The 15,713-nt window shown below is 36.6% G+C and overlaps 1 protein-coding gene across 1 annotated transcript in view; it reads left to right on the forward strand.

The window, feature by feature from the left end:
• LOC132516021 (monocarboxylate transporter 1-like) overlaps positions 1–15,499 on the forward strand; it is a 36,147-nt gene extending 20,648 nt beyond the window's left edge. The window contains exons 2-5 of the mRNA XM_060142402.1: positions 6,125–6,385; positions 7,408–7,551; positions 10,671–11,537; positions 15,055–15,499. Coding sequence (XP_059998385.1) covers positions 6,169–6,385; positions 7,408–7,551; positions 10,671–11,537; positions 15,055–15,308 — 1,482 coding nt within the window. The 5' untranslated portion in view covers positions 6,125–6,168 and the 3' untranslated portion in view covers positions 15,309–15,499. The remainder of the gene's footprint in view (positions 1–6,124; positions 6,386–7,407; positions 7,552–10,670; positions 11,538–15,054) is intronic.
• Positions 15,500–15,713: the final 214 nt, after the last annotated feature.

Raw genomic sequence — 15,713 nt, forward strand, 5'->3', positions numbered from 1 at the left:
TACATATTAATATATGATATTTGTTTTTCTCTTCTGACTTACTCTGTATGACAGTCTCTAGGTCCATCCACGTCTCTACAAATGACCCAGTTTCGTTCCTTCTTATGGCTGAGTAATATTCCATTGCATATATGTACCACATCTTCTTTATCCATTCTTCTGTTGATGGACATTTAGGTTGCTTCCATGTCCTGGCTATTGTAAATAGTGCTGCAATGAACATTGGGGTGCAGCCACTTCATATTATTTTAAATGTCCAGTTTTCAACAACAAAAAAAACCCAAAACAACAAAATATGTGACGCACAAAGAAACTGGAAAGTATGGTCTATACACAGAAAAGTCATTTAATAGAAACTATCCCCAAGGAAGCCTAGACATTGGACTTACTAGACAGAAGCTTTAATTTAGGTATTATAATTTTTTTCAAAGAATTAAAGAAAACTATGTCTAAAGAACTAAAAGAAATTATGAGAACAATATCTCACCAAATAGAGAATATTTATAAGAGATAGTTATTACAAAAAAGAAGAGCCAAATAGAAATTCTGGAGCTGAAAAGTACAATAACTGAATGAAAAATTTGTAAGAGGGGCTCAAAAGCAGACTTGAGCTGGCAGAAGAATCAGTAAACCTGAATATAGGTCAATTGAGGTTATCAAATCTAAGAGAAAAAAAGAAAAATGAATGAAAAATAAATAGAACTTCAGAGACAAAGACAAAGAGAGAATCTTGAAAGCAACAAGAGAGAAGCAACTCATCACAAACCAAGTATTCTCAATAAGAGTAACAGCTGATTTTTCTTTAGAGACCATAGAAACCAGAAAGCAATGGGACAAAATACCCGAAGTGCTGAAAGAAAGACTGTCAACCCAGAATTCTATATCCAGCAAAATTATCCTTCAAAATGAAAGGGAGATTAAGACATTCCCAGATAAAAACTGAGAGAATTTGTTGCCAGCAGGCATTCCCTACAAGAAATACCAAACAGTGTCCTTCAGGCTGAATTGAAAGGACACTACACAGTAACTTGAATCCACATGGAAAAAAATAAAGAACACCAGTAAAGGTAACTACATACGTAAATATACAATAAGACAGTATGAATGTATTTTTTTCTTTGTAAACACTTTTTTTCCCTTCTACCCGATTTGAAAGCAATAATTATACAATTTTTAATGGGCTTATAGTGTATAAAGATGTAATTTGTAAGACAATAGTGTGAAGGAGGAAACTGTACAGGAGCAAAGTTTTACTATTGCAATTAAATTGGTATTAAACTATACTAGACTGTTTTAAGTTAAGATGTTAATTGTAATCCACAGGACAACCACTAAGAAAATATCAAAAAACATAGTAAAAGAAACAGCGAGGTAATTAAAGGGGCACACCAAAAATATCTATTTAACATAAAAGAAGGCAGTGATGGAGGAAAAGAAAACAAAAAAGACGTAAGACAGAGAAAACAAATAGTAAAACAGCAGACCTAAGTCCTACCTTATCAGTAATTAAATTAAATCTAAATAGATTAAGCACTTCAATCAAAAAGCAGTTATTGGCAAATTGGATCCAACCCTATGCTGTCTACAAGAGGCACATTATAGATTCAAAGACACAAATTGCTTTAGAGTATACAGATGAAAAAATAATATGCCATGCAGACAGTAACCAAAGAAACCTAGGCAAAATAGACTTTAAGACGAAATTGTTTTTAGACACAAAGACATTTTATAATGATAAAAGTTCAATCCATTATGAAGACATAACAATTATAAACATATATACACCTAACCACAGAGCCCCAAAATAGATGAAGCCAAAACTGATGGAAATAGAGAAATAGACAATTCAATAACAATACTTGAAGATTTCAACAGAACTTCAATAAAATAATTAGGCAGAAAATCAACCAGGAAATAGAAGACTTGAACAACCAAGTATGTACCAAGTATAAACGAAATAAATCTAACAAACATCTGTAGAACATTTTACCCAACAACAACAGAATACACATTCTTCTCAAGTACACATGGAACATTTTCCAGGATAGACCATCTATTAGGCCATAAAACAAGTCTCAGTACATTTGAAAGGACTGAGTATGTTCTCTGATCATAATGAAATAAAATCAGAAATGAACAACAAAAGAAAGTTTGGCAAATGAGCAAATATGTGGAAATTAACAACACATTCCTAAATAACCAATGGTTCAAAGAATAAATTATAAAGGAAATTAGAAAACACATTGAGATGAATGAAAACAAATTACAAAATACCAAAATTTCTGTAATACAGCGAAAACAGTGACTAGCAGGAAATTTATAGCTGTATACATCTATATTTAAAAAGAAAAAAATCTCAAATCAATAACTGAAACTTTTGGGACTTCTCTGGCAGCACAGTGGTTAAGAATCCACCTGCCAATGCAGGGGACACAGGTTTGATCCCTGGTCTGGGAAGATCCCACATGCTGCGGAGCAGCTAAGCCTGTGTGCTACAACTACTGAGCCTGCTGTCTAGAGCCCGCGTTCCACAACTACTGAGCACACGTGCCACAACTACTGAAGCCCGCCCATGCTCTGCAACAAGAGAAGCCACCACAATGAGAAGCCCATGCACCACAATGAAGAGTAGCCCCTGCTCGATGCAACTAGAGAAGGCCCACGCGCAGCAACGAAGACCCAGCACAACCAAAAGTAAATAAATTAAAATAAAATTTAATTTAATTTAATTTCCATCCTGTTGGGAAGAAGTCTCTCAAAAAAAATAAATAACTGAAACTTTTACCATAAGAAACAAGAAAAAAGGGTAAATTAAATGCAAAGTTAATAGAGGGAAGGAAGTAATGAAGATTAGAACAGAAATAAATGAACTAGAAAGTACAAAAAAATAAAGAAAATCAATAAAACCAAAAGTTTGGTTCTTTGAAAAAATCAGTAAAATTGACAGACTTTAGACTAACCAAGAAAAGAGATAGAGAACTCAAATTACTAAAATCAGAACTGGAAGAGGATACATTATGTATAGTGAAGAATTAACCTTACCAATAGAGAGGTTTGCCTTTGTCCTTGGCTACTGGAATATGATCTCTAGGTTTCTGAAGAGTCCTGCCTGATAGGAGTGTCTTTGTTTGCTGGGCCCTTTAGCTATATTGTCTTATTTCCAATCTCTGAAAGAACTGGAGACTAAAGTATTAGCCCCTGGTAAGGGCTCTAGTAAGGGCTGGAGACTAAAGGTCAGCACTCACGTGAGCAGTATGTGATCAAGCCCTACTAAATTCTAGACACCAAAAGCTTAGGTGAGTTTCCCCGGTTGGTGGTACTCTATATTTTCACACATTGTAAGTGGGAGAAGGTAATGCTATCCATGACTCTATGGAAAGAGTATGATCAAAAGCTCCACACTTGAACCTCTCCCAAACTCTGCCCTGTGCATCTCTTCCTGTGGCTGATTTCAACCTGTGTCCTTTCCCTGTAATAAATCGTGAATGTAATAGCTTTCAGTGAATTCTGTGAGTCCTGTTGAATTGCCAAAACTGTTTTGGAAACCACCCCACTCCGCACCCCCTGACCCCCACTGCCTAAATTTGCAATTGGTGTTAGAAGTGAAGTCAATTTTGTGGGGCCTGTTCCCTCTAATAGTACTGTTGGTTAAACTCTTCATGTATCACTACTAACCTTGTAGAAATAAAAAGGGATTACAAAGGAATACTCTGAACAATTGCAGACCAACAAATTAGATAACCTAAATGAAATGAACACATTTCTAGAAAGGCACAAACTATCAAATGACTCAAGAAGATATAGACAAGCTGAATATACCTATAGCAAGTAAAAAGATTGACATAATCATCAAAAAACTACCCACAAAGAAAACCTGAAGCCCAGATGGCTTCACTGGTGAATTCTATGAAATATTTAAAGAACTAACACCACTCTTTTACAAGCTCTTCCAAAAAGCAAGAGGAGGGAACACTTCCCAGCTTGTTCTTTGAAGCCAGTATTACCCTGTTACCAAAACCAGACAGACATCACAAGAGAAGAAAACTGCAAACCATTATCCCTGGTAAATATGGACGTAAAAATCCTCAACAGAATATGAGCAAACAGAGTCCAACAACATAAAATGGGTTATATATCATGACAAATTGGGACTTACCTCAGGAGTGAAGGAATTCATAAATGGTTCAACATATAAAAATCAGTCAAACCATACCATATTAATAGAATAAAGGCCCCAAACCACGAGATCATCTTCATAGACACATAACAATTTGCTACAATCCAATATCCTTCACGATAAAAATACTCAACAACTAGGAATAGAAGGAAGCTTCTCAAACTTAATAAAGGGCATCTATAAAAACCCACAGGTAACATCATACTTAATGGTAAAATACTGAAAACTTCCCTGTAAGGTCAGAAATAAGACAAGGATGTCCACTTTCACCACATGCACTGGAGGTTTTATCCAAGGAAATTAGGCAATGAAAGGAAGATGTAAAACTATCACAGATGACATGATTTTGTAAATAGAAGATCCTAAGGAATCTACACTCATATATACATATATATACATAAGTGTATTAGAACTGATAAATGAGTTCAGCAAATTTGCAGGCTGCAAAATTAACATACAAAAATCAATTGTATTTCTAGACACGAGCAATGAAAAATCCAAAAATAAAATTAAGAAAACAGTTCAAATTACCATATCATCAAAAATAATATTCAGGAATAAAACTAATTGCTAATGGGTACAGGGTTTCTTTCTGGGGTGATGAAAATATTCTGATATTAGTGATGATAGTTGTACAGTTTTGTGAATATACTGAAAACCACTGAAATACAAACTTTAAAAGGGTGAATTTTATGATATGTGAATTATATCTCAGTAAAGCTATTATTTAAGCAAATCAATTGTGTCTTTATAAACCAGCAAATAACAGAAAATGATTTTTTTAAAATTACCATCTACAAGAGTAATAAAAGCTACCTTGCAATAAGTCTAACAAAAGTTGTGCATAAAAGTAAATAAATAAATAAATAAATAAAAATAAATAATTAAAAAAAAAAGTTGTGCAAACCCTGGGAATTTTATAATTTTATAAAGCTTTTAGAAACTTTACTTCTATAAAATTTTATTTAAAAAATCTACTCTTTTAGCTTCTTAAGCAGAATTCTTCCTAAGAGTTGTTCTTTTTAAATCACTACAGGATCACTTTCTAAATTATATTTGAAGTGTTTAGATTAGTTAGAAGGTGAGCTATTTAAAAGTTGATTTCTATGGATAGGAAGGTAGAATTTGTATTAAAGAGTAAGGAATAGTAAAATACGAAATTGTCATTGTTGACCTGTACAGTATTAATACTGTACTACATCATTCCCGGTAATGTTAGGGTGGCCAGAATGAGTATGATAACATATTGTTGGAAGGTTTATTTTGACATAAAATAGAAGCTGGTTTAAGTAAATCAAAGGAGAACTTAATTTCTCTAAAGTAGACTGGTAAACCTTTTAGCTCTCAACTTCTCCCACCTGCTAGTAATTCATAATCACATTGTATTTCTTTTTCTAACTATGTTTTTCACTAATGCTGGGGCTTAAGAAGAAAAGGGGAAATCTTTGGTTTAAAACTACTAGTCTCTGATATCAGGGTTCATTTTTTTTTTAATATTTTATTTATTTATTTATTTGGTTGCGCCCTGTCAGTTGCGGCAGGCGGGCTCCTTAGTTGTAGCATGCATGTGGGATCTAGCTCCCTGACCAGGGATTGAACCCAGGCCTCCTGCATTGGGAGCATGGAGTCTTAACCACTGTGCCACCAGGGAAGTCCCTCAGGGTTCATTTTGCAGGTTTAAACAGTATTGGTCAGCCATCGTTTAGGAATCTTTCTAGTCACATATTAGTAAAAGAATACCTTAAATCTAAGCAGCTAGATGAAAACCCAACTTTACTGAGCTAACTTTCCAGCCCGTTAAATGAGAATCTAATGCTTGAAATGACCTTTTATTTAGAAAATTGCTATATGCCTTTATTTATTTATGTAATAAATGTAAGGGATTTTATGGGAGTGCTTTGTTATTGACCTACTTGTTATGTACTATTTTAATTTCATACCCTTTAGATATTTGGATTTGAACTGCATTTTAGAATTCATCTTTACTTACAATGCCACCATCAAACGGAGGTCCAGTTGGATACACGCCCCCAGATGGAGGCTGGGGGTGGGCAGTGGTTGTTGGAGCTTTCATTTCCATTGGCTTCTCTTGTGCTTTTGGCAAATCTATTACTGTATTTTACAAAGAAATTGAAGAAATATTTAAAGCCAGCACCAGCGAAGTGTCATGGTTATCTTCCATCACATTTGCTGTCATGTATGGTGGAGGTAAGTACTCATGACCTGCTCTTTTAACTTTCAATGGGTAGACAAAAGCTCTGTAGTAAGTGCTTTTTGTTCTTGATGCCCTTATCAGTGAGATATTTGAAATGTTAGTTCTTGGAGTTACGTGATTAGAGTCGTGTTTTTCATTGTCTTTAACAATAAAAGCTACATAGAAGCTGTGTGCTCTGTTAGGTCAGTTATAAAATGGTGTCATTATAAAGGATAACTTCCTTTAAAAATGTGTTTTGTGTTGACTGCTGGGTATAGAAAGGTTATTGATGTTTGTATTTTAATCATATACCCTGTAAACTTGCTAAACTTTTGTTGTTTCCAATAGTTTATTGGTAGATTTTTTTTCAAAAATTTTTGATAGACAAATCTGCAAATACTGATAGTTCGGTTTCTTCATTTCCTTACACCGTTTCCCCCCTGTCTTACTGCTGGCTCGGACCTCCAGTATAATGTTGAAGAAAAGTGGTGATGGTAGGCATTCTTGTTTTGTAGTTCTGTTTTGGTTGTGTTGTTGTTTTCTGTGAGAAATAATACATTTTAGCTAGTTTGTAAACATGCCCTTAAGTCAGAAGTTTGATCAGACTTGCTCATAAATCTCATCGTTCATGTGTTTGCTCTAGATGACCATCTAAAAATTTAAAACAAGCAAACTTGCTACATATATGTGGATAATATCCTAGATACATGAAGAATCCTATAAACACTTATAATCAGGGTATTTGCAGCCTATTCTGCCTTAAAATAATTAGATTATTATCTTGCATACTTTAGTTAAAACCCATCTAATATGTCCTAGATATATAGAAAATGTACAATCAATACTATATGTATTCCATTACACAGACCTGTGACTCTGAAATAAAGATAGAAAGTAATATTCCTTACCACTGTCTTCTGTTTCATCTGTTTATTTTCTGGGGTGGCATCCTGTCATGTTGGTAATGTCATATGCAGGTGTGGATGTGAGGGCTGGGCTTCTCCTCTATATGACTAAGCTGTTTGTTCTCTCCTAGGTCCTATCAGCAGTATCCTGGTGAATAAATATGGCAGTCGTCCAGTTATGATTGTTGGCGGCTGCTTGTCAGGCTGTGGCTTGATCACAGCTTCCTTCTGTACCACTGTGCAGGAACTTTACTTGTGTGTCGGAGTCATTGCAGGTGAGTTGCTACTGATGTATTTTCAAGCATTAATTTTTGTGTGGACTATTTATAGCATTAATTTGCCAATTCTTTTGAAAAATGAAAGTTCTTTGTTAGAAAAATTACTAGGTCACTATTTTTTAGAGCTGTTGATATGTTAATTTTAAAAAAGCAAGTCTTTAAAGAAAGTTCTGGTGCTTAATGGGTGATTATTTTTATTGAATGAATAAATTGAAAAAGATTCTTTCCTTTCTTCCTTTCTTTCTTCCCTTCCTCCCTCTCTTTCTTTCTTTCTTTCCTTTTCTTTCTTTTTTTGTCTTAAGAAAGAAGATAGTGGTGATAGGTAAAAAGTTGTTGAAAGGGAGGTCATTAGCTATTCCCACTCATTTCCCATTCTACCCAAGAAGGAATTGGCTCAAATTAGAGAAAGAGAGAATGTCAGATACAAAGCAGTTTCTGATAGAAAAGACAGATACATTTTCAAGGGTTAAAGGGCATTCATGAGGAAACCCCCCTTTCTAATAGCTAACTTAAGAAAATAAAATTGCTGAATATAAATACAATTGACACCCATAGCTCTACAGTTCAGAGAAAACTACCATCAATATTTTGACGCCATATCAACTCATTTTTATATGCACACATAGAATTTTTAGAACAAAGAGGGATGACATTAGTGAAGTCAAACAGAGAAAGACAAATATCATATGATATCACTCATATGTGGAATCTAATTTTTTTAAATGATACAAATGAACTTATTTACTAAACAGAAATAGACTTATAGATATCGAAAACAAACTTATGGTTACCAAAGGGGAAAAGTGGAGGTGGTATAAATCAGGAGCTTGGGATGAACATACACATACTACTATATATAAGATAGATAACCAACGAGCACCTACTTATAGCACAGGGAACTCTATGCTCAATATTCTGTGATAACCTATAAGAGAAAAGAATCTAAAGGAGAATGAATGTATGTATATGTATGACTGAATCACTTTGCTCTATACCTGAAACTAACACAGCACTGTAAATCAACTATACTCCAATACAGTTAAAAAAATTTTTTAAAGAGATGAGATTATGTATGTATAATGTTTGTAACCAATTTTTTCACTTAATGATACATCATGTATTATACATAGTTTCTCCATCTCAGTAAATACACTTTAGCAGCGATTATTTTTTCATGGGATAGATGGATATACCATAATTTATTTCACCATTCTCTAATTGAAGGACATTTAGATTGTTTATATTTTCACTCTTAATAAACAGTATTTGCATGATAGTGCTTTTGTATGCATCTTTGTGAAAATGATAATTTCCTTTGGATAAATTTTTAGAAGAGCAATTACTGGGAAAAAAGCGTTTTGATATCATTGGCCAAATACTCTTTTGGAAAGGTTATAATAATTTACAGTCCCACCTGCAGGACCTGAGATAATGCCAGTAATGGGTATTATCTTTTTGGATCTATACTTTTACTACATTAATTAAATTTTTAAACATTTAGCTATTTTAACTCATCTGGATTATTTGAATAACATAAGGAAGGAATAGAACTTTATTTGTTCCCATGTGATTATTCAGCCTGTTCATTATTTCATTTATTAATTCACTCAACAAATACTTATTGAGTCCCTAACTATATGCCAGCACTGGTCCAAGCTCTGTGGGGAGAGCCAACATGACAGGCAAGATTCCTGCTGTTTAGTGGAGGGAAGCAGACAATAAGCAGACCAACAAATAAATGAATAAATAAGAAAAATATTGGGTAGTAATAACTGCTTTGCAAAGACTTAAAACAGAATTTTGATAGAGGAGAATTGAATGGTCCCTAAAGGGAAGGCTTCTCAGAGGTGGTGATTTTAAGTTGAGATCTGAATGAAAGCTAGGAGAAGCCTTTGAGAAAATCTAGAAGAACAGTTACACTTAGCACAAGTAAGAATAGACTGAGATGAGGGCAGGGAGGTAGGTTAGGGCCAAATCATGGGACCTCTTAATCCAGAGTGAAAAGTTATGGACGGGCAGTCATTAGAGAGATCGAAATGTGCAAGCATCCTAACCTGGTTTACCTAGTAGGGAAGCAAGACTGGGAGACCATTTAACAGGTTATTGGGATAGTTACTGTCCCAGCCCCATTAGCTGAAAAATCCATTATTTCCCTATTAATTTAAATGTATCTTTTGGTTCTGTTTCTGGACTTTCTGCCCACTTTTAGTAATCAGTTTTTCTAATTTTGAATAAGTGCCACACTATTCTAATTACCGTAGCTGTACAATATATTTATATATCTGTTAGGGTAGGCCCACCAATTATTTATCCTTTTCCAATAGTTCTAATGCATTTGTTCTTCGGGTGTATTTTAGAGTCATTTTACCTCATTTGAAAAATAAAACACATTGAAATTTTCATAGAAATTTCATTAAATTAATGGATTTACTAAGGTAGTGTTAGCATCTTGACAATGTTGTGTTTTACTATCCAAAAACATTTTCTCTCTCTCTCCCTCCCCCTCCCTCTCTCTTGCTTCGCTTCCTTCTGCCCCTTCTCCTATCTTGCTTTCTGAATTTATAAAATTTATCTTCTCTCCTTTTTGCTTTCAATTCCTCTGGAAAGCTATTCCTCTGGAAAGCTAAAATTATGAAATAAGACAAAGGATCTTACATTTACTGTTCTTTTTGTTGCTAAAGGATAAAGAATTATTTTTAAAAATATACATTTTTTAGGGACTCTCTGGTGGTCCAGGGTTAAGACTCTGTACTTCCACTGCAAGGGGCCTGGGTTCGATCCCTGGTCGGGGAACTAAGATCCTGCATACCACATGGTGCAGCCAAAAAATATATACATACGTATATATATATATATATATATATATATATATATATATATATATATACATATATAAATATATATACATTTTAAAATTTTATAAATCTAGTATTTGCTGCATAAAGAGACTTTATGTCTGTATTTATTTGATAACAGTCCACTTAATGACCTACTAGTTATAACAGCCTCTCATGATTTTGACCTCTTTCCACTTCATTTCTTTGCCTAGTTAATTAATTCCAAATATGTTTCTGACATTTATTGGAGTATGTGATTCTTTCTTCCCCTCTCGCCAGGTCTTGGGCTTGCCTTCAACTTGAATCCATCTCTGACCATGATTGGCAAGTATTTCTACAAGAGGCGACCATTAGCAAATGGACTGGCCATGGCAGGCAGCCCTGTGTTCCTCTCCGCCCTGGCCCCCCTCAACCAGGCTCTTTTTGCTGTCTTTGGCTGGAGAGGAAGCTTCCTAATTCTTGGAGGCATCCTACTAAACTGCTGTGTGGCTGGAGCACTGATGAGACCAATAGGGCCCAAGCCAACAACTGCAGGGAAAGAGAAGTCTAAAGAATCCCTTCAGGAAGCTGGAAAATGTGATGCAAACAAGGGGGCAGGTGATGCAAATACAGAAGTTAATGGCAGAAACCCCCCAAAGGAGAAACAATCCGTTTTCCAAACAGTTAACAAACTTCTGGACTTATCCCTATTCAAACACAGAGGCTTTATGCTGTACCTCTCTGGGAATGTGATAATGTCTTTTGCGCTGGCTACACCTTTAGTCTTTCTTAGTAATTATGCCAAGAGTCAACATCACTCTAGTGAGAAGTCTGCCTTCCTTCTTTCCATTCTGGCTTTTGTTGACATGGTAGCCAGACCTTCTATGGGATTTGTAGCCAACACAGAGTGGATAAGGCCTCGAGTTCAGTATTTTTTTGCTGCTTCTATTATTGCAAATGGAGTGTGTCATATGCTAGTACCCTTATCCTCTAGCTACATAGGGTTCTGTCTTTATGCGGGATTCCTTGGATTTGCTTTTGGGTGGTTTGGCGCCGTATTGTTTGAAACGCTGATGGACCTGGTTGGATCCCAGAGGTTCTCCAGTGCTGTGGGATTGGTGACCATTGTGGAATGCTGTCCTATTCTCCTGGGGCCACCACTTTTAGGTATAGTATGTCTCCCTATTTGTATGGTTCTAATAACATAAAACAGAAGATTAGGAAGGTGATAGAAGGCAGAAATCAGTGAGCTGCTTGACAGTCTTTCTTCGCTTCTGTACCCTCAGTGCTGGCACAATGCTTGGTACAGCGTAATTGCTCAAATGATAGAACTGAATTAAAGTGAATCATCAAGCTGAAAGAGGAATAAAAACTATTACACACTTAAGTATGTATAATAATTTCTCCTGATAAAAAACCTAACATGTTTATTGTAGAAAAATGTATGTATAACCACCTTTAAAATACTGTTGGTGGTTTCTTTTTAATTGTGGAGTTTATCTCAGCAGTAATATTTAAAATAATAACAGTAGGTACCAGGTGAGGGCTCACAGTATACCAGGGACTGTCCTAGTCGTTTTCTATATTCTGCCATATATTACAAGTCTGTGATGTAGGACAATTATTGTTCCCGCTTTATAAATAAAGAAATAGAGGCTTCTAAAAGTGAAATAACTTGTCCAAGATCACACAGCTAGTAAGTGACTATAAAACTTGATGTATTATTCTCTTAAGAATGCTAAATGGTGAATGGATAAAGAAGATGTGGCACATATATACAATGGAATATTACTCAGCCATAAAAAGAAATGAAATTGAGTTATTTGTAGTGAGGTGGATGGACCTAGAGACTGTCATACAGAGTGAAGTAAGTCAGAAAGAGAAAAACAAATACTGTATGCTAATGCATATATATGGAATCTAAAAAAAAAAAAAAAAAAAGGTTCTGAAGAACCTAGGGGCAGAACAGGAATAAAGACGTAGAGAATGGACTTGAGGACGCAAGGAGGGGGAAGGGTAAGCTGGGACGAAGTGAGAGAGTAGCACTGACATATATACACTATCAAATGTAAAATAGCTAGTGGGAAGCAGCCGCATAGCACAGGGAGATCAGCTCAGTGCTTTGCGACCACCTAGAGGCATGGGATAGGGACGGTGGGAGGGAGATGCAAGAGGGAGGGGATATACGTATGCATATAGCTGATTCACTTTTTTAAACAGCAGAAACTAACACTTAAAGCAATTATACTCCAATAAAGATGTTAAAAAAAAGAATGCTAAATGGTTTACATTTTAAAATTATTATTAATACAAAATACAACAATAATTTGGACTTCTGGATGTGACCCATGCTTTTGAGATTATGCACCATAAAGCAAGGAAGGATACATAACAGAAGATCCACTACTGACCTGTCCACCCTCTCTCCTCCCTATATATACCCAAGGAGATTCCAAATCCTGTCTGTTTTTGCTTCCTAAATCTCTTTCTAATCTGCCCGTTTTCTCTCCATCACAACTACCACTCTTATCCAAATCTCCTTTCTTCTGTCAGTAGGCTTCTAACTTTACCCATATCCACTCTAGCTGTTCTTCGTCTCTTAGAACACTCCAGTTGCTTCCCACGTTCTCAGGGTGAAGATCAGATTCCCTGCTGTGGCCTACTAGGGCCTGCGTGGCCTGGCCCACCTGTGTCTCCAGCCTCATTTCCCACCACTCAGTTTGCTCTCTGCTTCTCCTCTCACACCCTGTGCTTCCTCCTATCACCTGCCTTTGCACTCGCTGTTCTCTGCCCTGAGCCTTTTCCCATCTCCCTTCTCCTTGATAACTCCTATCCTCCTGTAAGTCTTGGCTAAGTTTACACTTTAAGAAAAGCCTTCCTGGGCTTCCCTGGTGGCTCAGTGGTTAAGAATCTGCCTTCCAATGCAGGGGGCACAGGTTCGGGCCCTCGTCCGGGAAGATCCCACGTGCCACAGAGCAACGAAGCCCGTGCTCCACAACTACTGATCCTGTGCTCCAGAGCCCACGAGCCACAACTACTGAGTCCACGTGCCACAACTAATGAAGCCCACACGCCTAGAGCTCGTGCTCCGCAACAAGAGAAGCCACCGCAATGAGAAGCCCAAGCACTACAGCCAAGAGTAGCCCCTGCTCGCCACAACTAGAGAAAGCCCGCGCACAGCAACAAAGACACAACGCAGCCAAAAATAAAATTTTTTTTTAATTAAAGAAAGGAAAAGCCTTCCTGACCCTACTTGCTAGTCTTAAAACCCTTATTTTCTGCCTTCAAACCTTCCTTGTAGCACTTGTCACAGTCTGTATAGTTATTGGATTAACATTTCTCTTCTCCACTGAGCTGTGGATGTTACCTCCTTTGCTCACCCTTAACTCAGGGCCTAGCAGACCCAGGGCCATGTGTATGTTTAGAGAATCAATAAGTATTGCTGAGCGAGTGATGCCCTGCGTTGGAAAACCATATGGAGTCATATTTGAATTGCTTATTATGTCCTTTATATGGGTAGTATTTTCCAAAGTTTATTTCTTTTATTTATTTATTTGGCTGCATTGGGTCTTAGTTGCGGCATGCGGGATCTTCATTGTGGCGCTTGGGCGCCCTGGTTGTGGGGCATGGGCTCCAGAGCACGTGGGCTCAGTGGTTGCAGCACGCGGGCCCTCTAGTGGGGGCTCGCGGGCTCTAGAGCGTGCAGGCTCAGTAGTTGTGGCGCGCAGACTTAGTTGCCCTGTGGCATGTGGGATCTTAGTTCCCTCACCAGGGATCGAACCCACATCTCCTGCATTGGAAGGTGGATTCTTAACCACTGGACCACCAGGGAAGTCCCTCCAAAGTTTATTTCTTAATACTAGTTTGAGATACTAATAAATTTTACTATTACAAGGATTTCATGGCCAAAAAAAGATTGGAAACACCAAAGTAAATAAGTTTCTTTACCTCATAAATAAGTACATAAGTTTCTTTACCTCATAAAGCCTTTAATAGAAAAGACTATGTGTCATTTCCAAATTTACTTGACTTTGCAAACACTAGGGAGTAACCCGTAGCACAGAAGTTATGGTGCAGGCCTCAGAGTCAGACTTGCTGGGTTGAAAGCCAACATGTTTCATTTACAAGCTTTGTGACCTTGGATGAGTTACTTAAGGTTTCTGTACTTCCAGTTTTTCTGTTATACAGTGGGGATGATGGTAGAATCTTCCTGTTGTGAGGATTAAGCACTTAGAATGGTGGAAAGGTGTTGCCGTTAGTTAATGTTAGCAGAGGATGAGTGTTCACAGGAACGCCCTTTGGGAAATGCTGATGTCAGAGAAAGTGCATTGGCCTGGGAGACTGGAATTAGCTCTATGGCCTTGGGCAAGACTACTAAACCTCTTTTGAGCAACAAATTTTTCCATTGAATATTGAGAGGATTGACTCTAGGTGGTCTCTAGGACTTTCCCAATTCAAATTTGCCAAGATTTAATTATTTTCAAGTTGCTAAAGATAATAGAATACACAGGGCCATCCAAAATCAGTTGACATTATAAACAAAAGGTCAAATAATTTTGAGCAGTTTCTATTTAGACTAATTTGTCATTTACGAGCTCTTTGAGTAGATCCTTAAGCTTTATTTGGGAAAGGGTATAATTGTTTACCCACATCACTTTTTTTTTTTTTTTTTGGACATCCTTAGGTCGTCTCAGTGACATATACGGAGACTACAAATATACATACTGGGCATGCGGCATAATCCTTATTGTCTCAGGCATCTATCTCTGCATTGGCATGGGCATCCATTATCAACTTGAGGCAAAAGAACAGAAGGCAGAGGCGAAGCAGAATAAGGAAAGTAAAGAGATGGAACCAAAAGAAGTTATTAAAGCTGCAAAATCTCCAGAACTGAAAGGCCCAGAAGCAGGACCCAAAGAGGAGACACTTTCAGGCTGAAGTCAGAGATAAACAGAAGCTTTGGAGCAAAGATACTTGAAAAATTCTACTGAATCATGTTCTACTCTTGGTGCTAACAGTGGATAGTGGACATTTGTGTGGAAGTCATACCAGGTGTTCATTGATAGAACTTTTATTTCCTTCCTTTACAACAGTCATAATAAATATGTCACGTCCTTTAGGGGCAGGGGATTTGCAAAAGGTGACAGAAGGAAAAAGCTTTTATTTGAAGTCATATTTATCAAGGTATACCTTAAATACTTACAAATCCCTTTTATAAGAGTAAAGTTTAATGAATTTTGACACAAGTATTTTGTCAAATAACTACCACACTAATATAGAATATTTCAAACAGCCAAAATAATTCCCTTCTGCTCCTTTGCAGTTAATCCCCTCCCCTTAACT

Source organism: Lagenorhynchus albirostris, chromosome 2 (genome assembly GCF_949774975.1).
Source record: "Lagenorhynchus albirostris chromosome 2, mLagAlb1.1, whole genome shotgun sequence".
NCBI lineage: Eukaryota > Metazoa > Chordata > Mammalia > Artiodactyla > Delphinidae > Lagenorhynchus > Lagenorhynchus albirostris.